The sequence below is a fragment of the Odocoileus virginianus genome, chromosome 1, assembly GCF_023699985.2.
Source record: "Odocoileus virginianus isolate 20LAN1187 ecotype Illinois chromosome 1, Ovbor_1.2, whole genome shotgun sequence".
Lineage (NCBI taxonomy): Eukaryota > Metazoa > Chordata > Mammalia > Artiodactyla > Cervidae > Odocoileus > Odocoileus virginianus.
In genome coordinates this window covers 38038944-38064884 of record NC_069674.1, presented here as the reverse complement: position 1 = coordinate 38064884, position 25941 = coordinate 38038944, and the positions used below count along the sequence as shown (strand labels likewise).

The window sequence follows — 25941 nt, the reverse complement described above, 5'->3', positions numbered from 1 at the left end:
TTTTAATCTTAAGATACTTTAATTCATTTTTCCCCTTTGGCTTATTGCTTTAAAGCTACAAGTGTTGGGAGTGGGGAGGATGGGTGCGCTGTGACTGTGGGAACCACTGTCTTTGTCGCTTGTGGTGAATTAATGATGAGAATATCTAAGCAGCCGTCAGATTCATAAATCAGTGGAAATGAGAGGGATAACACATAAAAGTCTTTCCCTTTTGTTTAGCAATTTATCATTTTGCCTGCACATTAATAAACAGAGCTCCCCTGAGGTAAGTCCCTGGAAGATAAATATTTCTCCCTAATTCCCTCAATTGTAGCCAGTAGATCACAAGCGGGAAGAGAAAGGTACTTGTCACCACTGGTCGCTGGCTTCTTATCCTCCAGTTCTTCCATACGGGCTAACAGGAATAGATAACAGGTACCAAGTCCAGCCACAGGTAATCAGATTCTGTTTTGTTTATATAACAGGCACCAGATTCCCCAGCCCTAGGCTGTCAGCCCGGCCGAGCCGAAAACGTACACTGTCCATATCGCCACTGTCCGATCATAGCTTTGACCTGCAGACCATGATAAGGACATCTCCCAACTCCTTGGTCACGATTCTCAATAACTCCCGCAGCAGCTCTTCAGCAAGTGGCTCCTACGGCCACTTATCTGCAAGTGCAATCAGGTATGTATTTTCCCTAAATCCATGATACGTTTCTTTAATAAAACATCACTACTTGCCTGCACCTGTGTCTGCGGTACTGAGTGCCTACAAGGTAGAATTACAGCAGGAGACTGGGACTGACCTGAGATGGGGATGCAGGTTAAATTTCACTACAGTGGGTTCCAGAGCCAATTCCTGTGCCGAAAAGACTTATTTTGCAGATGTTAGTTAACAGCTCTTAAAGAGAAATAATAGTTCTTTGGGAATGAAGAAATCCACTCCATAGAGACAGTGAGAATGGGGATCTTTTTTCCCCTTACTAGTTATAGTTCCCGAGAGGAAAAACTGACTTCATACCTGGTTTGGGGACAATTGTAAAGACAGGACAGAAATCAAAAGACCAGATGTGAGTCTTGTCTCACAGGGGAAAGGTGTCTTTTGGGAGGAAGAAAGAAAAAGGGGCAGCAGGGTGGGTTTTTTTGACCATGTTGAGTGGCGTGTGGGATCTTAGTTCCCCAAACAGTGATTGAACCTGTGCCCCCTGCCTTGGGAGCTCAGAATCTTAGCCACTGGACCACCAGGGAAGTCCTGTCAGCAGGGTTTTTAGTCTAAAGGAATTGATGCGACTTCCATGATGGATATACATATTAGGAAAACTCTTACAGTCCAGAAAAAAAATATGTTGGCAATAGTCACATACAATATATACTGGAAATGATGAATACCATTATTTTTTCTGTAAGTTTCCATTACAGTTTTAATTCTTTGCTAGTTCAGTTATCAGCAGTCTCCTTTGGCAGGCACATTCAGTTGAGTTCAGTTGCCGTTGTGTCTGACTCTTTGTGACGCCATGGATTGCAGCATACTAGGCTTCCCTATTCATCACCAGCTCCCAAAGCTTGCCGAAACTCATGTCCATTGAGTCGGGATGCCATCCAACCATCTCATCCTCTGTCATCCCCTTCTCCTGCCTTCAATCTTTTCCAGCATCAGGGTCTTTTCATTGAGTCAGTTCATCGCATCAGGTGACCAAAGTATTGGAGTTTCAGCTTCAACATCAAGCATTCAAATATTATAAATCTCCATTTTGATATGATGTTATTTTTTTGCTGCATCTGTTCTTTTAACATGGTCAAGAAAGTATGGAAACATGGAACAGAATAAATAACTGTTTACATGATAGACTTGTGGTGCTGGAGAAGACTCCTGAGAGTCTCTTGAACAGCACAGAGATCCAACCAGTCAATCCTAAAAGAAATCAACCCTGAATATTCATTGGAAAGATTGATGCTAAAGCTGAAGTTGCAATTATTTGGTCACCTGATGCAAAGAGACGACTCACTGGAAAAGACCCTGATGCTGGGAAAGATTGAAGGCAGGAGGAGAAGGGGACGATAGAGGATGAGATGGTTGGATAGCATCACTGACTTCTACGGGCGTGAGTTTGAGCAAACTCTGGGAAATGGTGAAGGACAGGGAAGCCTGACAGGGAAGTGCTGCAGTCCATGGGGTTGCAAAGAGTCTGACTTGACTTAGCGACTGAATAAAAACAACATGATAGCAATTGGTACCTACAGAGGGGTCCTGGGGTAGTTTCAGTATTAGCTGATGTAGTCTTAAGGTGCACTTTAAAGTCAGGCAGAACTGTAGTCAGATTCCAGCTTTGCCATCAGCTGTGCAAACCATACTCGTCTATCGGCTCGGAAGTTCAGTCTTCACATTTGTAAACTACAGACAGGATTCCCGCTATAGAGGAAAGGGGTAGCTTTTATTAAAGCTGGTGTGGATGGGCAGTACCCGGATGTAGACCCCTACCCATGGGCAGAACCTCAGGAGAACCGGCCTTGAGGATCCATCCAGAAGATGAGCCGCCAGGGCCTGGCCATGCTCCGCTGTGATCACCCCAGTCTGGCTCTGAGGAGCGTGCCCATCTCCAACCGTGGCCTGGCTGCTCTGCACTCCTGGCAAATGTCCCTGGGATCATAGATTGCCACTGACCATATCTCAGTCTGCTGAAATCATATCATTATTATGTGGCTTGCCTAGAACTCATAGCATCAAAGTGGTGGAAATGGGGCACACAGTGAAATTCACAGGAGTGATATTTATTTCTTCATTTGAGTCTTCATTTCGTCTTTGTTTTTCTTCCCTTGTGTGCTCTCTGTCCAGCTACTGTGACTTTATAAGGCCTCTAAAGGACTTAGATTAGAAAATGGTGCCAGGTGGTCGTGATGCTGTCTGTCTTTAATTTGTACCCCAGCATCTTCACCAGCTTCTTAGTCTCCCCTTCTCCAGATAATTTAATATCAGTCCTTAAGAAACTGCCAGTGTCCTGACTTGGAATGGTCGTTGTCCCCTGCCTCCAAGGAGCTACAACAGACCTGATTATCCTCATTGGAGCTGGAAGCAGAGACCCTGATTCAGTTCCCAAGAGACCTGTTTGCATTCAAATGGCTAGGGTCATCAGACTCTCGGATCACCCTTGCCTTCGGCTCCTCTCCAGTTCCTCTTCACTCTTGCAGCCTGACCTCTCGTTCTTCAATTCACAGCCACTGTGTGTTAGGATAAAGCATAGCTTTAGATGCATGTAAAGTAATACAGATAACCCAAGATGAGGTCGCCTTGCCATAACAATACAGTTATTAGAAGAATTACGATTGGCACCACCTGCCAGGCTTTTAGCTGGAAAAACATTAGTGCTTTGCTAGCCCTGTTCCAAGTTTCACTTTGCGAAATCTGAAGACTGACTGGAGGACTCCTCAGTAAGTGGGAGGACCAGTGGATGACAGGAAAGGAAGCTGCATGAAGAAATCTACACAGGGTAACTTTCTCAAGAGGGAAAGATGCAGAAGCGAAGGTGTACTTAGAATGCATCTCATCTCTGCTTTGTACCCAGGGGCTTGGTTGGTGTGAGATGCTGTCACTGATTTCATCTCATGGCAGTTTGGAAAGCATAGTGTTACTCTTGTTTTACGCATAAGCACAGAGGGTCTTTGTGAGAGGACCCGCCATCCAATCACTTGCTTTTTAATTTGTACCAGACACATTTGACTTTTACATTTGACTTTTGCGTGTTTTCTAATCTTAATCTCCTTCTCATGTGGACAGTGCATATAGTAATGGTGTCAGTTCAGTTTCTAAAGATATTTTTCAATGTGTGAAGACACACATTCAGTTTTTTAAAAAGTGTCCTTCACACGCATGTTCCAGTTCCAATGTTCTTCTCCAAGAGGCTGATAATAGCATGGACCACTGTTTAAAATTCCCCTGTTGACTTGCTCATCTGGTAGTTTGCTATCTGTCTCCCTCACTAGGACACAAAGGCCAGAAGGTCTAGGACTGTGATACCTTGTTCACGGCCATGCTCCCCACACCATTGCATCTGTGCCCTGTCACCTTGATAGCACTCCACAGATGTTTCTGGAGTGAATAAATGAAGGAGCTCTTTAATGAGCCATTAGAATTCTAATCACCCTCCTTATTAAAAGGAACTTTCTGTGTGGTGGATGAATGACTTTTGTTGTCAGAAAGTTATAGTCTGTATGAATAGTAATGTATCCATAAGTTGATAGATATATAGAAATGTAGAGGGATGAATACAAAATAAAGGGCTAAAAAAGCAAATGTCCATCTTCAGTTTGTATTTGGTTCTTGCATGCATGCCTGCTAAGTAGCTTTAGTTGTGTCTGACTCCTTGCGACCCTATGGACTGTACCCCACCAGGCTCCTCTGTCCATGGGATTCTCCAGGCAAGAATACTAGAGTGGATTGCCTTGCCCTTCTCCAGGGGATCTTCCCTACCCAGGGATCAAACTCATGTCTCTTATGTCTCCTAGATTGGCAGGCAATTTCTTTATTGTGGTGGTACTGGGAAGCCCACTTGGTTATTATGTTCATGTATTTATTTAATAATTTAGACTGCTGTAAAAATTCCATATAGACCACATATTTATTCATAAAAACCCATTTACATGTTAAGAAATGTTTCTTGATTATGTCTGACTTATTAAAACATATTGTCCAAATGTACATCACAAGTATTTTTTATATCATAACTAAGACAATCATTAAAAAAAAAAATCTATGCACTTTGAAAGGATGTTGTGAAATATTGTCTCAAGAAGTTTTAAATTCACCATCACCCTGAGAAATGCCATCTAAGACTTGATGAATCACATTTATCCAATACAGTCTGTATCCTCTGTATGGTGAAGGCCAGTGTTTATCCAGTTATTAGTGTTAAATTAGAAATAGTTTGACCTCTGCTAATACCTTCCCGTAGAAATAGAACTCTCATTAGAGGAAAGATTGTTTCAACTGACTCTTATCTTCCATCTTCTAGGAAACCTAAAAGAAATGAAGAAGTGAGTAATCCATTCATTTCTAACCCACCAGTTAACAGCTTTCTCACTGTGGGTGTAATGGCCAAAATGAAGATGGCTTCATATCCTTAGTAGTTTCAGGTCGGGCTCAGCTCGGTCAGGCATCTTGGTGAAAATGAGAGTTGAGGGCCCAGAAGTGCAGCCTCACAAATCAGTGTGTGTTTTCTGTGGCCAGTACTGACCAGCTCTGCCTGGTGACCAGAGAACCGAAGCATCAACCCTGCTGGCGGCCCCTGGAGTAAGGATGCAGTTGGCAGGTCCAGTGTCATTTCCTGAGCAGAGTAGGAACCAGTTCAACTTTCACAGCAGCTTGACACTGCTTTGTTACCTGCTATGAGTCAACTCATTTGTGTCAGAGAAACAACTCAAAATGACTTGGGTGGGAAACATTGAAGAACAGATGAATGAATCCAGAGCCAAATAACCAAAGTCCTTAAAACTCTCTGATTGCATCTTCTGAGAATTATGAGACAACCTTCTCTTCCCCCAGAATCAGTGAAAATAATAAATCCTGACGAAAAAGGATACTTTTCATTTATTCCCAGATGTGACCATTGGTTTTAGGTAGTACTTCTACTGCTCACTTATTCTGTGAATATTTTACTGCAATTTCAACTGTGTGCTGGTCACTGTGCTGGGCCTGAGGGCTGCATGGATGAATGAGAGACACAATCCCTATCCTCATGGAACTCATGGAAGGGAAAGGTCTCCAATCAGATACGAAATTAGGATGTTTGGAGACTTATCAGCAGCCTAGGTAGCGGATGAGGCAAAGCACAAGGTTGGAGGTGGGCAGGACCAGATGGTGTACAGTCGTGGACTACTGATCCAAGGACCATAGGAAGGCTTCCGGCCCCAGTGAGGGTGTGTTGTTTAAGAGACCAGAGAGCTCAGGGAGGTTTGTGGACTGAATCAAAGGCACTTAGCTACTTACTTGGCCAAACCTGCCAGGTCTAACTGTGGATCTCCTTTTCTGTTTCCCTTCTTTCTTTCTAAAAAATCCTCCAGTGGAACACATGACTAAAGGGATTGATAGGAAATGCTATTTATAATAGGAATATAATCATGTCTGGTGATGCTTTTAAAAAATCGATGATGTTTTTCTAACTATGTCTGCATGACTGGCCGGTTACGTGATTTGGGTTGTTGTTGTTGTGTTTGTGTTCAGTCATGTCTGACTCTTTGTGACCATTTACCATTAACTTCATGGTAAATGAAGTTAATTTACCATGTTAGTTTCAAGTATACAGCAAACTGATTCAGTTATATAGATGTGTGTGTGAGTGTGTGTGCGCATGCACACGTGTGTATGTATTCTTTTTCAGATATTTTTCCATTATGGATTATTATAAGATATTGAGTATAGGTCACGGTGCTATGTATTAAGTACTTGTTGTTTATCCATTTTATATATAGTAGTGTGCATATATTAATCCCAAGCCTTCTAATTTATTCCTTCCAGCCCTGCTATCCTCTTTGGTAACCATAACTTTGTTTCCTGTGTCTAGGAGTCTGTTTCTATTTTTGTAAATAAGTTCACTTGTGTGTTTTTAGATTTCACATTTAAAAGATATCACATGATATTTGTCTTTCTCTATCTGCCTTACTTCACTTAGCATGATTGTCTCTAGGTCCATCCATGTTGCACAAATGGCATTCTTTCACTCTTTTATGGCTGAGGAATATTCCATTCTGTATATATACCACATCTTTATCCATTCCTCTGTCAATGGGCATTTAGACTGCAGCATGAAGTTTCTTAATCCCAGTGCCCAGCCTGAAGAAATGCATTATAAAAGCATCACATGAGTTTCTTCTAAGTGTCTTTTAAAAATTCATATCTGAACAGAACTGACCAAGTATGGCAGTTGAAAAAACGTGTTTATAGGTTGGTAGCATTGATTTAACTGTAAAAAATATTTCTTAAGAATCTATAGCTGCCACATATTCATCACTCCTCCTCACTTTGGGTAAGAGAGGGTGCCTTTGTGACTCGAGCTTTCCCATGACCACCCATGTCAGGACCCCGCAGTGGTTCTCATATCAACCTCAGGCCAGCCCAGCTCCATGCTGAGTTCTCCAGGTAAGGGAGGGGTTCTGGAGATGAACCTGGAAACTGATGATGAGCCTTTCTGTTGAAGCCAATGTAGATAAAATATGTGGAGTATTAATGACTCTGTCCCGGGCAACCCCCTTCACCCTGACCTCACATTAACACAAAGGACCCATGGTATGGAGACTCAGTGGAAGATGTTCCTTGCAGCTCTAAGGAAAACCTATGTTTTTTTAAGGGAATGGGTAGATGCCATGTGGACTCAAGTCATTAAACAGTAAGAAACTTTGACCTGTAAACATGACATGACTGGGTGATCCAACCTCTTGCCATCTTTCTTATAGTTTCAAGTTTTTAAAATTCACTTTTACTTAGAAACATGTCTTTTAAATATTGTAATCAACTCTATTTACACTCCTAGTATAAAAGACTACAGCAGGATACATCCCCTAGTGTGTGTTAATCACTCAGTTGTGTCCGACTCTTTGTGACCCCATGGACTGTAGCCCACCAGGCTCCTCTGCCCATGAAATTCTCCAGGCAAGAATACTGGAGTGGGTTGCCATTCCCTTCTCCAGGGGATTGTCCCAACCCAGAGATCGAATCCGGGTTTCCTGCATTGCAGGCAGATTCTTTACCATCTGAGCCACTCAGCTTTATTCATTATACTATTATTAATTTATCCAGCCCATCCCCTATCCTCTTCAGTTCAGTTCAGTCACTCAGTCGTGTCTGGCTCTTTGCAACCCATGGACTGCAGCATGCCAGACTTCCCTGTCCATCACCAACTCCTGGAGCTTGCTCAAACTCGTGTCCATCGAGTTGGTGATGCCATCCAACCATCTCATCCTCTGTTGTCCCCTTCTCTTCCTGCCTTCAATCTTTCCCAGCATCGGGGTCTTTTTCAGTTAGTCAGTTCTTCCTATCAGGTGGCCAAATTATTGGAGCTTCAGCTTCAGCATCAGTCCTTTGAATGAATATTCGGGACTGATTTCCTTTAGGATTGACGGATTTGATCTCCTTGCAGTCCAAGGGCCTCTCAAGAGTATTCTCTCAAAAGCATCAATTCTTCAGCACTCAGCTTTCTTTATAGTCCAACTCTCACATTCAAACATGACTACTGGGAAAACCATAGATTTGAGTAGACAGACCTTTGTCAGCAGATAATGTCTCTGCTTTTTAATATGCTGTCTAGGTTGGTCATATCTTTTCTTCCAAGGAGCAAGTGTCTTTTAATTTCATGGCTGCAGTCACCATCTGCAGTGATTTTGGAGCCCACCAAAATAAAGTCTGACACGGTTTCCATTGTTTCCCCATCTATTTGCCCTGAAGTGATGGGACTGGATGCCATGATCTTAATTTTTTCATCTTCCACTATATGTAGAGTTCCTGAAGTGTTTCTAAAATACATTATGGATTTGTCTCATATGCTATTTTATTATTATAATTTTAAAAATTATTTATTATTTATTTTACAGTAGGTCCTTGTTGGTTATTTGTTTTAAATATAGCAATATGTGCATGTCAGTCCTAAACTTGCGTGCTATTTTAACTGGCTTTAATATATTTGACTTGAATATTAATGACTTTGAAATACCTGTATTTTTAGTAGTGTTGAGTAGATTTTAATGAATGATATTCTACAATATGAACTTTTAGTGTCTCCCACTTATATGTCATTTCTATAATTTATTATGAATTTATAGATAGATCAAAGGAGTTCTGTACAAATGTTGACTCACATCACTTTCTTGGTGTGAAAAGAAAAATATTTTTTGGGAAAGTCAAGCATGTGTATGCATTTCAAAGTTATATGTATCAATTATAATTAATATGTAACTTTCCAATTACAAATAATTATTTTATTCTTTGGATATATAAAAGGGGTCTGTAAAAAGTAGTCAGCTGAAACTTACTGAACTAGTGAATAAGGGAGTGGATTTTATGGTATTTATTTATTAAAAATTTTTAAAATTGAAGGATGGTTGATTTACAGTGTTGTGTTAATTACTGCTGTACAGAAAACTGATTCAGTTATTCAGTTATATACATTAGTATTTATTTTAGTTGCTTAGCATCCTTTCTTTCTACTTACACCCCAGATTCCAGCCAGATTGGCCACAATTGTTGAAACTCTAAGGCAGAAGAGTTCCAGATAAGGGAGAGATTTCTGGGCTATTTACTGTGATATTAACAGGAGACCCAGTTTGCAAAGTTTGACCCCGCTTTGTGAAAGAATATTGACAAAACCTTACTTCTGATTTGTGATGGGGAATAAATGCATCCAAACTTTCTTAACGATTCAGACTTTGGGAATTTTAATGTTAAAGTTTTGGAAAATAGTGGTTCCCACTGAGACAATAATTTGCTGATCGCTTTTAATGCAGAGCAGAGTTAAAACTTTTAACTCAGTTGGTTAGTTCTTTTAGTTCAGTTAAAAAGAACTGAGCTTCTAGCTCAGCTCAGAGCAAAGACTTAAAGGGAAACTGAGTCAGTAGTTATCATGATTTAGAATTCTGTCCCCGAATCACTGCCTACAGTGGCACGAGTGCTTCCTCTCAGGTATTATATAAAACAAAATCTTCCAGAACCATTATCGGTTTTGATGGGTAGAAATTATGTTTGGTGAATGAAGACACCACACACAATGATAAGGGATCAAAAATTCACATTTTTCTCAATTCCTTCTCTTGAGAAAACTACAGGGCAAATTAACATTAATTAATTTATTCTAACTTTTTTTTTCCCTTTTCTAACTTTTTAAAAGTTTTGCTGGAGTATAGTTGATTTATAATGTGTGTTATTACAGGTGTGCAGTATAGTGATTCAGTTATACATATATACATACTCATTTGTTTTCAGATTCTTTTTCCCATAAAGGTTATTACAGAATATTCTAATTGTCGTCCTAGAAAAGTGTTTCTCACAGTGTCTCTCTGGAAGCTCCTGCAAATATTGCCACAAACAATACCTGAGGTGGGACTTTTGAAACGCACGTTCACGTATTAACAATTCCAGGGAATCCGGGGGCTGTATTCCTCAGACTTTATGATCTTGACACTTTCTTTTCCTCCATAACACTTACTTTTGGGTTGTTATCTCAGGACTGTGAGTATGTTAGTGCATTGTTTGGGAGGATCTAGGCCATCTGCCACTTTGTACAAATCTTATTGACTGATATAAATTAACATTTGTAAGTCACATTCTTATAAAAATGTTTGTGTGTTTTTAATTATCCCATCTTTCATGTAGCCATTTAGAAAAGAATTGAATGCTATTATAAATTTTTAAATTATACTTATCAAATGTTGAGTGAAGAAAATTTAAAATTCAGAACATAAACTTAATTGCTTTTCAACTGATCCATTGGAAAGAGCAGGGTGAGCAGAAATGTAAAGGTCCTATAGCTCAGGTGGACCAAGGACTGTGTCCTTCTTGAAACAAGACAGAGCAATGTATAAAACATTTCAACAATGTCAGTACTTCATATTTCTAGGAAATTATGGAACAAAGTATGAACTGTTTAGGAAGATTTATTTTCAGGGTTTCTAAAAATGGAATTTGTTGTCATTATTTAGTCAGTAAGTTGTGTCCACCTCTTTTGAGACCCCATGAACTGTAGCCTGCTAAGCACCTCTGTCCGTGGGATTTTCCAGGCAAGAATACTGGAGTGGGTTGCCATTTCCTCTTCCAGGGGATTCTCCCAGCCCAGAAATCGAACCTGGGTTTCCTGTGCGTCTCCTGCATTGCAGGCAGATTGTTTTACCACTGAACTTTACTTTTCAAAAACAATTTCAACCTCTGTAATCAGCAGCATGTCCTCGGCTACTGAAGTTCTACAGAGACACACAGATCTAGTTACTAGCTTTGCACTGTTTGATAAATTTTATCAAATTGCTTTTCTTCGAAGTGACTGTTCTGAGGTGGGTGGGCAGAATAATGGGCCCCCATAAAAGCCACATCTTATTCCCTGGAATCTGTAAGTGTATTATCTTATACAGCAAAAGGAATTATGTGGCTGTGATTCGGTTAAAGATTTTAGGAAGAGGAGATGATTCTGTACCACGCAGGTGGCCCAATATAACCACAGGGGTCCTTATAAGAGAGAGGCGTGATGGTGTCAGAGTTAAGGTAGTCACAGGAGGTTGGACTGAGGTGAGGCCACGAGCTGAGGATGCAGGCAGTCTCTAGAAGCAGGAAGAGGCCAGGTGCCCAGAGACTCCAGAGGAATGCAGCACTGCCCACCCATTCGAGGATTCTGACCTCTGGAGCTATAAGAGAGCAGTGTTGTTGTTTGGTCACTAAGTCATGTCTGACTGACTCTTTGTGACCCCATGGACTGTAGCATGCCAGGCTCCCGTGTCTTTCACTGTCTCCCAGAGTTTTCTCAGATTCATATCCATTGAGTCGGTAATGCTATCTAACCATCACATCTTCTGTCGCCCTTTTCTCCTTTTTCCTTCAGTCTTTCCCAGCATTAGGATCCTTTCCAGTGAGTTGGCTCTTCACATCACAAACTCTTGGAGCTTCAGCTTCAGCATCAGTCCTTCCAATGAATATTCAGGGTTGATTTCCTTTAGGATTGACTGGTTTGATCTCCTTGCAGTCCAAGGCACTCTCAAGAGTCTTCTCTGCACCACAATTCAAAAGCATCAATTCTTCGGTGCTCAGCCTTTCTTATGGTCCAGCTCTCACATCCATACATGACTACTTGAAAAACCATGACTTTGACTATACAGATCTTTGTTGGCAAAGTGATGTCTCTGCTTTTTAATATCCTGTCTAGGTTTGTCACAGCTTTCCTTATAAGGAGCAAGTGTCTTTTAATTTCATGACTGCAGTCACTGTCCATAGTCTTTTTGGAGCCCAACAAAAGAAAATCTGACTTTTTCCACTTTTTCCCCATTTATTTGCCATGAAGTGATGGGACCAATTGCCATGATCTTAGTTTTTTCAATGTTGAATGTTAAGTCAGCTTTTTCACTCTCCTCTTTCACCCTCACAAAGAGGCTCTTTAGTTCCTCTTCACTTTCTGCCATTAGTGTGGTATCATCTGCATATCTGAGGTGGTTGATATTCCTTCTAGCAATCTTGATTGTATCTTGTATTTCTCAAGAGAGCAAGTGTATTTTGTTTTAAAACAACTAAACTTGTGGTGATGTTTGTAACGGCAACTCATACCTTGAGAGAGTGGTTCCATCACTCATCAACTCATCTTGAGGGGCTGCCCTGTTCCTGGCAGTGTTCCAGGCACCAGGGGTTAGTGAAGAACAAGACAGGCCAGGGCCCAGCTCCCCCAAACCTAACATTCAGAGGGAGGGAGAAAATGTGTTTTCAGAGAGCTTTGTCCTGCAGTGAAAACACAGCTGTCAAACAGGAGTGCATGATGCCATGAGGAGCTGTGGAGGGGCCTGGTTTAGATGGGGCCTTGGCCTCAGGAGGCCTCTGTGTCTGAGGAGGTGACATTTAAGTTGGAGTCTGTGTGACCAAGTGTGAGCAGCCATGCTGGCCTCTGGAAGGACACAGGAGTACGGGGATATAGAGCTTAGGATGACCTCTCACTTGGCATCAGAGAACGGGGATGGTGGCCCTGGTCCCCGGTCCCCCTCCCACTGGTGGGAAGTCCTCAGAGGTTCTTTACATGCTCTTGGGAGGATGGTGATGTTTTTTGTTCTGCTTGACATTACGTGCAGCACCCAGTCATCCCTCATCCTCTGCCGCTTCTTTATACAACTGCAGGGACAACCTCGCAGGCTGTTCTAAGACCAAGAGGCAACTGGTCTCTCGGATTCATTCACTGATGCTGCTACAGAGCCAAAAACATCTACTTCTGTCATCAAATCCTACACAGGCTTTGTAATCCTGAGCAAGTGGCCTTCCTCCCAGGAGCTGACTGCAGTGCCTACTCTTGTGGGGTGATGTGAGGTCTCTACCTGTGTCTGCTGTCACCCAGCTCTTTGCACATAGAGGAGAGAGTGTATCTGTTGCTGACTCCTTGTGAATAAGTAGGGACCACTAAAATTTGGTGGTCCGGGACGTCTCTGGCAGTCCAGCGGTAAAGACTCCACGCTTAAAATGCAGGGGGCACAGTTTTGATCCCTGGTCAGAGAACTAAGATCCCACATGCCTCAAAGTACCAGTAAAAGATAAAATAAATTTAAAATTTCAGAAAAATTAAAATTCGCTGGCCCCTTCTGTATGTTCTTATATCCCTTAGAATCTAAAAGTTGACATGGATTTTGGCCAGTGTTTATTCCTGTTCTGTGGTTTGAACAGTGAAAATGCAGCCCCAAAAGGGACAAAACCCACATGGGTTGAAAGGTCTTGCAGCCCTTCCTACATCTGCTGAGGTCAGAGACTTCGCACCTGGGGACAGGGTGCTGCAGCACCAATGCTGGCTCTGCCTTTTTTCTTCTACAGCTTTTTAAAAGTACAAATAGACCTATCCTATCTGGCTATTAAAAGTTGTAAATTGCGTTATATACACAACTGATGGCATTTCCTGCCTTGTGAAAGGCAGGAAAGACTGCCTCTGACAGTCTTGACTATTAATTGGGTCCTGACTTTTTGAGCTCCCCAATATTGGGCCCCCCGCAATTAGAGGTGTACATGACCCAAGGGGCCCCCTTACTAAGTCTACCTGATCATTCAGGCTCGTGAAACAGGAAAGGTGCATGGAGTTTTGGGCAGAGTCCATATCACATTGTAAATATGTGGGTAACGGGATCTCTTAGTTTTTCTTTGTTTTTTTTAATGAACAGAATGAGGTAGTTACACTTAGGAATACCCATTCACCAAAAGAGGGGGGGGGAATGGAAGGGTTAAATCATTGTGTTTTTTGATGAATGGCTTGTACACCGAAAAATAAATTGAACAAACTGGCATAGAGCTCAGTGAACATGAAATCAGCTATTAGAAGAAAGCTTGTGAACAAATTCTGAGGCAGATATGCATCTTTTGATTAATGCCCTATCAATCATCCGCACAGCTACCTTCGCTAAGTCTTGGTGTAATCATTCATGGTTGCTTTCGGAAATACTGGCAGAAACTATAGCGCTGCAAAAGCGGAATATTATTACTGATTTTTCCCTAACTTACTGTGAACAATGACTGTTTTCACCAGGTTTCTGCTCTCCTTTATTAAAGAAACACAATACAGAATGAAAGGAGGGTTCCTCCAAGCCCCGTGAAATTCTCCTAGGGTATTCTTAATGATATTCAGTCTTAAATGGGCAAGCTATTGTAATGCAAGGTTCTCTGTAGAAATAATAGTAATGTAATCCCATTGAAATTGCCTTTTATGGATTGTAGTCAAATGGGCAAAATGTGGAGTCACATTAATGAAGTGAGTATATATTCAGCATTATTACTTAAAGTTGTTGAAATGGTTTGAATTTTGTTATTGTAATTATTATATTCTCAGTTAATGTGCTTAACGGCAATAGTAATTAACCCACCAGATTGGAAAATTTTCATGAATTCTACCTTTGACTTTGCAAGAAACCTTGATTCTTTCTGGATCTTACACAGTAGGATAGAGAAAAGATGTATGTATGTATATATTTTCCCACTGAGTATTTTTTTTTTAAGGAAGAGATTTTCACAAATGCATTTACAGTGTTTTGTGCTTTTTTTTAAAGTCATCGGCAAATTCCTCAAGAGAACTTCATTCTCATAAGAGGACTGGATTCCTAACTATGCTGGTGCAGAAAACAATCTGGCACTGCCTACTCGTCCAGAAATCTTAAGGTCATAGAGCAGCTTCCTCAGAACTTCCGGTAGCCTGGGAAATACTCGGGCATAATGAAGTGGTGACAGGTATTAGCATGTATAATGGACGTTAATAGACATTGAGTGCTCTTTAGCTGGAAGAGGGAGCGATGCTTTCCCATTGGAATATTGCTCCATCGAAGCTCATTGATCACCGATTTCAGCCGGGAGAGGTTAATCCATCAGCTTCTGTAACCAGACGGCACTGATGGAAATTCTTTAGGTGGCATTCTGGATGAACCAAGCTTTCCATCTTTACAAACAAATGAGTGATATGACAAGCATGGTGTTCAAAACACATTTAACCAATTGATTTTCTTTCCTCTTGTAATAAGATCTGGAGACATATGAAAGTGTGCAGGGTGAGCTGAGATGAAAAGAATTGCTCCCTGCATGGGGACTTACAGAATGAGGAGCCGATCAAAGTCCTATAAAGCATGTAGTCACCCATTCTCTTTGTTATATAAAGTTTGTTATTGCAATAAATAGCTGTTATTGAGCCGATGCCTTTTGCTTCTGTTGTACAGAATCTTAGGTCTGCGGATCTGAGCACATACCCACGTGTGTCCCTTCTAAGCCATCGCCTTTCTCTAGGAAGTTTTGAGATGTTGGTCAATCATTGTTTTTACTTTTTAATTTGAACACACAGCCCTGATGTGACCTGGGAGGAAACACTAAATATAGCAGTGAGCTGGTCTGTGCATCCCGTGTGAATGATGGTTTTCCCTCTATTTCCCACCTGCAGCCCTGCCCTGAGCTTCACCTACCCTTCGGCGCCCGTGTCCCTCCACATGCATCAGCAGATCCTAAGCCGACAGCAGGGCTTAGGCTCAGCCTTTGGACACAGCCCTCCGCTCATCCACCCCGCCCCAACTTTCCCAACCCAGAGGCCTATTCCCGGGATCCCTACAGTTCTGAACCCCGTCCAGGTCAGCTCCGGCCCTTCCGAGTCCTCACAGGTGAGAGAGACATCTTCATGATCTGGTTTGTCTTGGGAACCATAGAGGAAAGCCAGGGGGCACATCAGCTATGGATGTGCACAGGCCATAGCATCCTCACAGCTTCCACACCGCAGCCTGCCCACCCCACCGAGGGCTCTCTGTCTTCAGATTTGTTGACTGTGCCGTGTATGTGCTCCTCAAGAAGCAAGAGCTTCTTCCACTAGTCATTTTATCCTTGGTGGAAAAGCTGCTTGATCTAGCTTCCCTCTGACCCTGTGCGGTCTGTTGTCCATTCATAAACATACATCCCATGGATAGAGTAACACAGAAACTTACAATACCATATGTAAAATAGCCAATGGGAATTTTCTATATGACTCAGGAAACTCAAACAGGGGCTCTGTGACAATCTAGAAGGGTGGGATGGGGAGGGAGATAGGAGCGAGGTTCGAGAGGGAGTGGACATGGGTGCACCTATGGCTGATTCTTACCGATGTTTGACAGAAATCTACAAAATTCTGTAAAGCAATTATCCTTCAGTTAAAAATAGATAAAATAAATTTTTAAAAATTTTAATAAATAAAATAAACATACATCCCATGAATGGGTTACTGTTATTTGGTCCCTGTGTGCTGGACTATTGGAGCGCGTTTAAACCCAGGATCCCAGCTCTTTTCCACTAGCTTTGAAAAACCACCAGAAGTTGGTACTCATGATTAAAAACAAGGAGACGCCTCATGAATGCCTCATGAATATCCTGAGGTTTTTTTTTTTTTTTTTCAATTTTTATTTCAGTACAGTTATTTACAATGTTTCAGGTATACAACAAAGTGAATCCATTTACACATATCCACTTTCTTTAGATTCTTTTCCTTTATAGGTCCTTGCAGAGTACTGAGTAGTGTCCAGTGCTATACAGTAGGCCCGAATAGTCCTATTTTATATATGTGTGCGAGCATGCTAATCGTTTCACTTGTTCCAACGCTTTGCAACCCTATGGGTTGTAACCCTCCAGGCTCCTCTGTCCATGAGATTTTCCAGGCAAGCATACTGGAGTAGGTTTCTGTGCCCTCCTCCAGGGGATCTTCCCGACTCAAAGATCGAACCCATGTCTCTTATGTCTCCTGATTTGGTAGTCAGGTTCTTTACCACTATTGCAACCTGGGAAGCCCATTTTATATACAGTAGTGTGTACATGTCGATCCCAATCTCCCAATTTATCCCTCTACCCACTTCCTCTTGGTAACCATAAGACTGTTTTCTACATCTGTAATGCGATTTCTGTTTGTAAATAAGTTCATTATCCTAGCTGTGAACTCCTACTGGAAATGGGAGCCATATCTGTCATCACTCTAGTGCCAAAGAAGCCTGCTAGTCTTGAGTTGTGTGTTTTAGCTGTGGTCCTGCCGGTCGATCAGAATCTGATTTTCGTCCCTGCCCCTGCCAATGTGACCCACAGAACAAGCCCACGAGTGAGTCTGCGGTGAGCAGTACAGGAGACCTGGTGCACAACAAACGCTCCAAGATCAAACCAGATGAAGACCTCCCCAGCCCAGGGCCGCGGGGCCAGCAGGTGAGGGAGGTGCCTGACTCAGGCCCCATCTAGCCTGGCATCTTTCACGGCTTCGGCTTGTCTGCTGTGTTCTTGGCCTTGGCAGTATACACGTGTTTGACAGCTGGCTAGGTCTGGAGTTTGACACTGTTTTTCCAGCTCAGAAGCAAACACACAAAAATGCAGGCAGCTCTGTGGGGTAGATACTGGAGCTCATAGAGTAAGTGGTTGGATGCATTTGTTGTTGATCAGGGATGTGAACAAACTTCAGGCCTTGGCTCTGATCTTGGGCCTGATTTACGAGTGCCTGGCTCTCAGTCTGGGCAGGGCAGGCCAAGGATATTCTCCACAATGATCATGTTCTTTCTTGTTCTTAGTTTGCCACTTCCCACTGGCCAGGAGACCTTACAGAGCCAGGAGGGATCCCGCCGCAACTAACATGATCTAAAGTTATTTCAATTCTGGCTTTTACCCAAAGTCCTGAAAGTACAAGTTTAAGTTTCAGTTTAGTCTATGCTGTTATTGAGATCCTGAGCCTCAGTTTCAAAAATATTTAGGTTATGCCCATCACCCTATCTTTCAGGTTCCCTGTGCCCAATATGGAGCTCAATGAATATTAATTCAACACCTGAGATAGGGGTTGAACAAGAGTCTGGATGTGCATAGAATGTGGACCCTGAAATTGTCAAGCTGTTTTAGCCCAAACTTAAGTCCACGTTTCCTTTTCAGGGAGCACTTGAAGGATGGAATGAATGGGTGTCATGGGTTTGCTCTTACATTTTGCTAATTATACCTAAACACTTGTATACAGCTTTTGCCATCTAACTGCAGGTCAGATCCTGAATTTACATACCTAACCATCTCCCAGAATTCTGGAAATTCTTTGTCTTTTCATTTCTGCAAAGCTGCCTTAGAAACCTAGAAAAGACTATGCTGCCAAGTTTTAGATGCGTGGCTCCTGGGCAGGGAGTGTAGCCTTGGAGACCAGAAGTTGAACCAAGGAGACATCATCCCTGTAAAAATCCACAGAGTGCCTCTCACAACCTCCAATGGCAAGGAGAACAGAATTAGAATTAGCAGTAAACCCTTTCCCTGAATTCCAGACTATGAGAATAAACAAATTAATATGCTGAAAAGACTAACTGAAAGAGAAAGACCAGTCTTTTGGGTAAAGACTACATGACCTAGTTCGATTGCTTTTCTTAAGAGATGACATCTTAGATTTTTGTTTGTTTTTTTTTTTCCACCTTGGTACCCAGGATAACAAAGTTTGGCCTCAACATCGCATCAATATTCTGGTTTGGATTATTGTCTATAATCACAAGTTAATGACCTCTGACGGTGTATTGGGTAAATCTTAAAAAAAAAAAAGGCACAAAAATGATTCTATCTCTGGTTTCTTCAATTCACAAACACAGTTGTTAGACCTGGGCTCCATTTTACTTTCCCCCAAAAAACTGCATCTGGAGGAAGACAAGCCTACATCAAGTTTCTCCTTTCTCTTCTTATCCGCCCTCCTATTGTGTCTGATTTTTGTCCCCCTCTATCTCCTCGCTTCCCCCTTCCCTGCCTTTCAGGAACAGCCAGAAGGGACAACCCTGGTGAAGGAGGAAGGGGACAAAGATGAAAGCAAACAGGAGCCTGAAGTCATCTACGAGACAAACTGCCACTGGGAAGGCTGTTCTCGAGAGTTCGACACCCAGGAGCAGCTGGTGCATGTGAGTGAAGGGGGCTGGGGAACGGGGCTTTACAAGGAGGTGACCTTTCCGGTGGGGTCAGCTCCCCTGACCCCGAGCTGAGTCAGGTTTCTTAGCCAGTGGCCTGGCAAACTGGAGGGGGCTTTATGACTTTCTGAGAATAAAGAAAACTGAGCCACGGTGCTTGACCTGTTCAGTCAGCTAAAGCTTAGTGCAAAATTCAATAAAGTCTTCAATACAGTGTAATGACTCTGATCCTGTAAGCCAGAAAACACTATTTTGAGTTAGCGACTTTGATGGTTATTGAGTCATAGTAAGCTGGACATGAATTATTATTAACCTTTTAACCAAGTTTGATTTCAACCAAGTCCCAGTAACAATACCAAAAAAAAAAAAAAAAATCAGAGAGGTGGGGGAAGTTCTTTTTTCCTTTCTGCCTTACTGTTCCCCACTCTCACCACCTCAGGACTCTCCCATTATTTTAGGCAGCAGTTAGCATTCTCTATGAGAAGTGGGTCATGGTAGGATAAGCCATCAGCACAGTTTCTTGGCTTGAAGCTAGTTCTTGCAGGCCCCATAATTATTAGAAAAAGTGATATGTATTTTAAAATGTGTTTAGTGATGTCTGTTTTGGAAACTGTAATGTGGCCAGATTGAGAACCTCACCTTCTCTTCCCACACCAGATTCAGAAGTCTCTGCCTCGCTCCCTTGCCTGTTATTTCAGAAAATGCAGGACACCCCACCACCACCCCAAACCAACACACACACATATGCACGCATACTTGATTAGCCCTGTTTCCTCAGCTGGTGCTTCATCTTTGTTTGGTACTTTCTCAGACCAGTGGAGTCTCCCTGGCAAATGGAACCAGAAATAGCTGAGATGGAAGGGTATTTAGATCATCAGGGATAAAATGATGTCAAAGCACAGGGCTGCATTAAGGCATTAAGGATGGTTTGCTATGTGGAACCCTTTTGTAAGCTTTAAATATGACAGAAAATCTGATGGGGTAGCTTTCTTTGGGATCCCCTCCTCTCCCTTCCCCTGTCACTCAGACACCCCATACACATACCCACTCCATTCTCTTCGCTTTGACACTTTGTATTTTTTAGACGATTCCTACCACTTGATAACGCTCCTCCATTTAAACACTGTGCTGTGTGTGCGGTACTGTGTTCAGTCGCTCGGCTCAGTCGTGTCCGACTCTGTGACTCTGTGGGCTGCAGCCCACCAGGCCCCTCTGTCCGTGGGATTTCCCGGCAAGAATACTAGAGTGGGTTGCCATTTCCTACTCCAGGGGATCTTCCAAACTCAGGGATTGAATCCATGTCCCTTGCATCTCCTGCTTTGGCAGGCGGATTCTTTACCACTGCACCACTTGGGAAGCCCGTTTAAACACTGCTGCTGCTAAGTCGCTTCAGTCATGTCTGACTCTGTGCGACCCCAGAGACGGCAGCCCACCAGGCTCCGCTGTCCCTGGGATTCTCCAGGCAAGAACACTAGAGTGGGTTGCCATTTCCTTCTCCAATGCATGAAAGTGAAAAGTGAAAGCGAAGTCGCTCAGTCGTGTCTGACTCTTAGCGACCCCATGGACTGCAGCCCACCAGGCTCCTCCGTCCAAGGGATTTTCCAGGCGAGAGTACTGGAGTGGGATGCCATTGCCTCCTCCACATTTAAACACTAAGATTATACAATTCCTGACACACCCTCCATATTTCATATGCTCCGTGCGTGGGCTTTTTTTTTGGGGGGGGGAGTATATTTGCTTTACAATATTGCATCAGTTTCTGCTGAATCAGCTATATGAATACATATATCCCTCCTTTTTGGGATGTCCTTTCCATTTAGGTCAGCACAGAGCACTAAGTTGAGTTCCCTGTGTTAAACAGTAGGTTCTTATTATACCTGTTTTATGCATAGTGATGTATATATGGCAATTGCTTGGGCTTTTGAAGAGTGTCTTCTGTACCCTGGCCCATCTGCTAATATATGCACATACTGCAGTTACATTATTATTATTATTATTTTTGAAAGTCGCTCAGTCGTGTCTGACTCTTTGCGACCCCATGGATGATACAGTCCATGGAATTCTCCAGGCCAGAATACTGGACTGGGTAGCCTTTTGCTTCTCCAGGGGATCTTCCCAACCCAGGGATCAAACCCAGGTCTCCTGCATTGCAGGTGGATTCTTTACCATTTGAGCCACAAGGGAAGCCCAAGAATACTGGAGTGGGTAGCCTATCCCTTCTCCAGGGGATCTTCCCGACCCAGGAATCAAACCAGGGTCTCCTGTATTGTAGGTGGATTCTTTACCAACTGAGCTATCAGCAGTTACGTTATAGGGTCAAATACATGGTTTGTCAGGTTTTAAGGTCCATCATATACAGAACATTTTGAGAGTTTAACATGACATCCGGGCCCCTCCTGCCCATTTCTTTTTAAATTATGTCTCCTTGTAATAGTATAGAGAGAATTCTAGATTTCTCCAAGCCAGCAAGAAACTAAAAAGTCAAATGTTTTTAATTAGGGTATATTTCCAGATTTTTCCATGAACTTAATTTGATTCCTGCTCTTTAATTTGATGCAAGTGTTATTTTTAAGCCAAGCCTGACTTAATGGCCTTTTATTCTTGCTAAATTTTAATGGAAACCACAAACATTGTAACACTAAAGAGGAAAAAAAAGTTTAGAATTTTTCTTTTAATGTGGGGATATAATCCCTAAGAGGGGAAGAGGCCAAGAATACACTCAGTGGTAGAGTGGGTGAACAGCGTACTTGGGAAAAACTATTTGTACAAAACCTGTCATCATAAACGAGATGTTGGCAGTGCTGCTGGCCTTTTAAAACGTCCTTCTGAGAGAGGACTCAGTCTCATGGTGCCTTTTCTGCGGACAAGTCGTTTTTCCAAGGACTGCCCTGATTTTGGTCCAGTTGTTATCAAATGGGAAAGGCAATAGGAGTATATTCTAAGTCTACATTTAAAAGGAATCATGTTCTTCATCAGAGGCCAGTTTTAATGTACCATTTTTGGGTTGTGGTGATACTTTCATATTCTCCATGCCTTCTATGTCACAGGAAAGTTTTTAAAAGACAGTGGATATCACAGATACTTCTATCTAATCTCAGTGACACAAGGTTTTAGGTAGGAAAGATGCTTTAACAGAGAGTTCTGAGTAGTTTTAAGGCAAGGCTGCTTCACCAGTCAACTAAACGGCCACCATGTTGTCTGTTTTATTATAAAAATTAGGGAATGAATGACACATGCAGTGACATTTTTTAATTTCAAATCTGCAAGAAGAAATTTGTGTCAGGATTAGGAGACTACCCAATATATTCACTTTGTGATATTAGTTTAAGTCTGAGATTAATTATGAGTTCAGTAAACTTAGCTAAGTGAAATTAACATTTTTAACTTATAAAAACATAAATAAGGATGCTGGTTTATACCACTTATTCCATACCTTTTTACTTGTTATCTGATGTCCGGAAATTCCAAACTTGTATGTTCAAATTGATTTTCCTTCTCATGACAGACATAATAAGTGCCTTCCTGCTCATGGTGAATCTGATAGCTTCAGCAGTGGCCTGGTGTATTATATTTTTGCCAACGGAATGAATAGCTAGTTCAAGTCCACCTAATTACTTGGGTGGCAGCTGGACCAAAAACCAGTGGCAGAACCAGTTTTATAGGGGCAGAAGGAAGTATGAACTGTGTGCGTTCCTGCGACTCTCCTTGGAGAGAGGACATTTTGTGAATTAGTTGAATTTTCATGCTACCGACAACCAAGAGGCAAGGTGTTAAACCATTCTGATGCCCTGCCTTATTTATAGCCATGACCCATTCTTTTTCCCCCTCTTACAGTTAATAGAAAGATTCATGATTCTTCATGGTTGTCTATCTAGTGTCTGACAGTCCCGACTGCCTGCGAAAGCAAGTCACTATCTATAATTGATATCCTCCCGTGGAATAGGGTGCTGGCTGCAATTGAAGGGCTTTGCTGAAAGCTCTTAAATCCTGACAAGTTCTCCCCTTGTTCTGGTTCAGTCGCTGAGCTGCACGGTTGGAATTCCAGAGTCATTTGAACTTGGTGCAGAAGGGAGACATGTGTTTCGCATTAGCAAATCAGAGTTGAAGAGGAGAAATAGGGATGCAGCTGACTTTGCCCACTAGGTAGTCCTGTTTGCGATGTACTGCACTCCATGTTCTCTTGAAAAGATGACCCCGGTCCATTACTGTCCGAAAAGATGAGCTAAATATTGCCTTCGCCTTCTCTTCTCCTTTATTTCAAGCCCCTGTCCTTCTCCTGTGGTGTGTTGATTCCAGGTTTGCTGTGAGGTCTTTATCACTGGGATGTTTAATTAATTTCTCTTCTCAGCAAGATAATTATAATTGGGCTTCATGACTCTCCAGCTAGTATTAAATTTGTCATAAATTTACTTCTATGCCCAGAAGCTAAGAAGATAGATGCATTTTTTTGTTAGCTGGTTTTTGGTGTACTTGTTCCCTTAGTTAAAATAGGAAGAACAGAGTAAGAAGGACATAGAGTACAAAAATTAATTTAGAGTACTTTTGATTAAGACAGAATTTACTAATGATTTGTCAAGATGCCAGCATTTTCTCTTACCTTGACATGTGAAGGCACATATTCTAACATCTCAAAATAATTTGAGAAGTCCACACTTCCCCTTTAATCTCAGATGAATTAATTCTCTTTTTGCTGTCGTGCATTATATATTCCAAAATACATTAATCTTACATGTTTCTGAAAGTTGTAGAATATTGGTTCATAGCATGTGGTTTTTGTTTTGGTTTGGTTTGTTTTAGTTTTTTTTTACTGTGTAAAACAACTTAAATTCTATCTGCTGGCCTGGCTTCTCAAAGAGATGAGAGAGGCTTCCAAAACTTCCTAAAACCCATTTCCCTCTTGTATTAATTCTGTCCTGAAAGACAGTTCCAGCTTTGGCCCTTGAACAATGGAAAAATATCCAATATGCATTGTCTGCCGCCTAAGTTAGTCTCAGGATGTTTGCTTCTGAATGGCGTTGTGTGTACCACTGATGTTTTGAGATACTTTTTAAAAAGAAGGAAAAGGTAAATCCATGGCTGATTCATGTCAATGTATGGCAAAACCCACTACAATACTGTAAAGTAATTAGCCTCCAACTAATAAAAATAAATGGAAAAAAAAGAAGGAAAGGGAATATATATGGAGAATGAAGAACGTGGACCTTGCTATGTGTCCTCACTGCCAAGCATCTAGCTATGCTTGAAAATACCACTGGTGGAATCCAGAAGAATAGAGACAGTGTGATCATCAGAACCAAAACCCACCTGTTTGCTCTGTCCCCACCATTCCCTTAACTTCTATGTCACCCCTCCAACCAGCTCTTTTCCATTTAAAGAATAACACACATAATATTTGTCGTAAGGCCTTAAAAAGACCAAATGATTTTTTAACAGTTTCATTCCCCACGCTGATCCCCAGCAGGATAACCCTGCAGGGAGAGCCTTGGCAGTTACACCGTGGGGGCTCCTGTCTCCTGCCTGTAAGATCGAACAGCAGAGAATGTGAGAGGTGTTTGTATTAGCCCCTAGCTTCATCTGGGTGGCATGTATGTCACTGCACTCCTTCATTTGTATCTTTTAAGCATGGTGTCAAAAATGCACCATTTTGTACAATGATTAGCCACTTACTTGGATTTTAAATGCTTTCATATGCTGCAAATTTTGATCTTTAAAAGCTTGCTGAAGTTTTCTTTATCAGAAGAAAATAGCTATAATCACCTTTGCTGCCATTGGAACACAAATTCTATACATCAGCAGCATGAAAATGCAAGACTTTCTTCTTACTATCATAGAGATATAGATATAAAGGAAGCACATCTAATCTGTAAAGAATTGATGCATCTGTAGAAACGCCAGGAAGAGTTACGATGTGGTGAAGACATTATTTTCATATTAATACCATGTTCCCAAATTTGCATTTTAAATATTTTCCAGCTAATTTTGATCCCCTTGCTAAAGTTGCATTGTATATCTTTACCTAAGAGAAAATTGAATTTAGGATGTGATCAGGGTCTCTGATAAGAGGCAGAAATTAGTTTTGTGTGCACATAAAACCTCAAATGAACGAGTGAAGATTTTGATCTTATTTTCTCTACATGGAGTTGCTAGTTAATTTAGTTACTCTAATTATTTGGAAATACTGCATGGAAAATGTAGACGAAGAGCTACCAACTTCAAAGTCATCCTTCGACAATCATGCCCCAAGGGTCACATTCTTTTTAGAGTTACTGCCTAAATTGCACCTGCAGAAATTGTTCCCATAAAGACACTCAGGAGATTATGCCGAGTAGGGGGCATGGAGGGCTGTGTGGTCCACCAGTGAGAGCCTCCTGGGGCCAGCGGAATTCTGAGTGGCAGCCCCATCTCTGCCCTGACCCTTGAGGTGACCTCCCTGAAACCATTTGACCCCTTAGAACGTTATTTTCTCACTTATCATACTGTGAAACAGCCGTGAAAATAAGTGCTGTCCCCCATGTCCAAGGCCAAACAGAGATCACATGCAGCAGCCCTAATGAGAAGCAGACAGAGGGTCTCAAAGAGGTTACACATCTCTTTGTTTTATGTACGTGTGTTTTGCAGGGTGGCATGGGGGAGGGGTGAGGAGTGGTGCCATTGGGTTTTGTGGCTTCCGCATATTAGCTCTAAGGCTTATTTTATATTCATTGTTCCTGAGCTGAGATGTGCACTTGACTGAAGCCAGAGACCCCATTCTCTTCCTCCAGTGTGGATCTGATGGATGGGACTTCCTGAGATAGTTCATCTCCCCCAACCCTGTTTTGGTAAAAGCAAATGAAGGATTCAGATTGGATAGTCCTTCAAATAAGGATGGCAGACA

General features: G+C 41.9%; 1 protein-coding gene across 2 annotated transcripts in view; it reads left to right on the top strand.

Annotated features, from left to right (window-relative positions):
- The window catches only part of GLI3 (GLI family zinc finger 3), a 308086-nt gene that overhangs the window by 215447 nt on the left and 66698 nt on the right, over positions 1–25941 (top strand). For both annotated transcript variants that reach the window (XM_070466892.1, XM_070466903.1), the window contains 4 exons: positions 465–666; positions 15596–15809; positions 17251–17364; positions 18921–19061. In XM_070466892.1, the coding sequence (XP_070322993.1) occupies positions 465–666; positions 15596–15809; positions 17251–17364; positions 18921–19061 (671 nt within the window). The remainder of the gene's footprint in view (positions 1–464; positions 667–15595; positions 15810–17250; positions 17365–18920; positions 19062–25941) is intronic.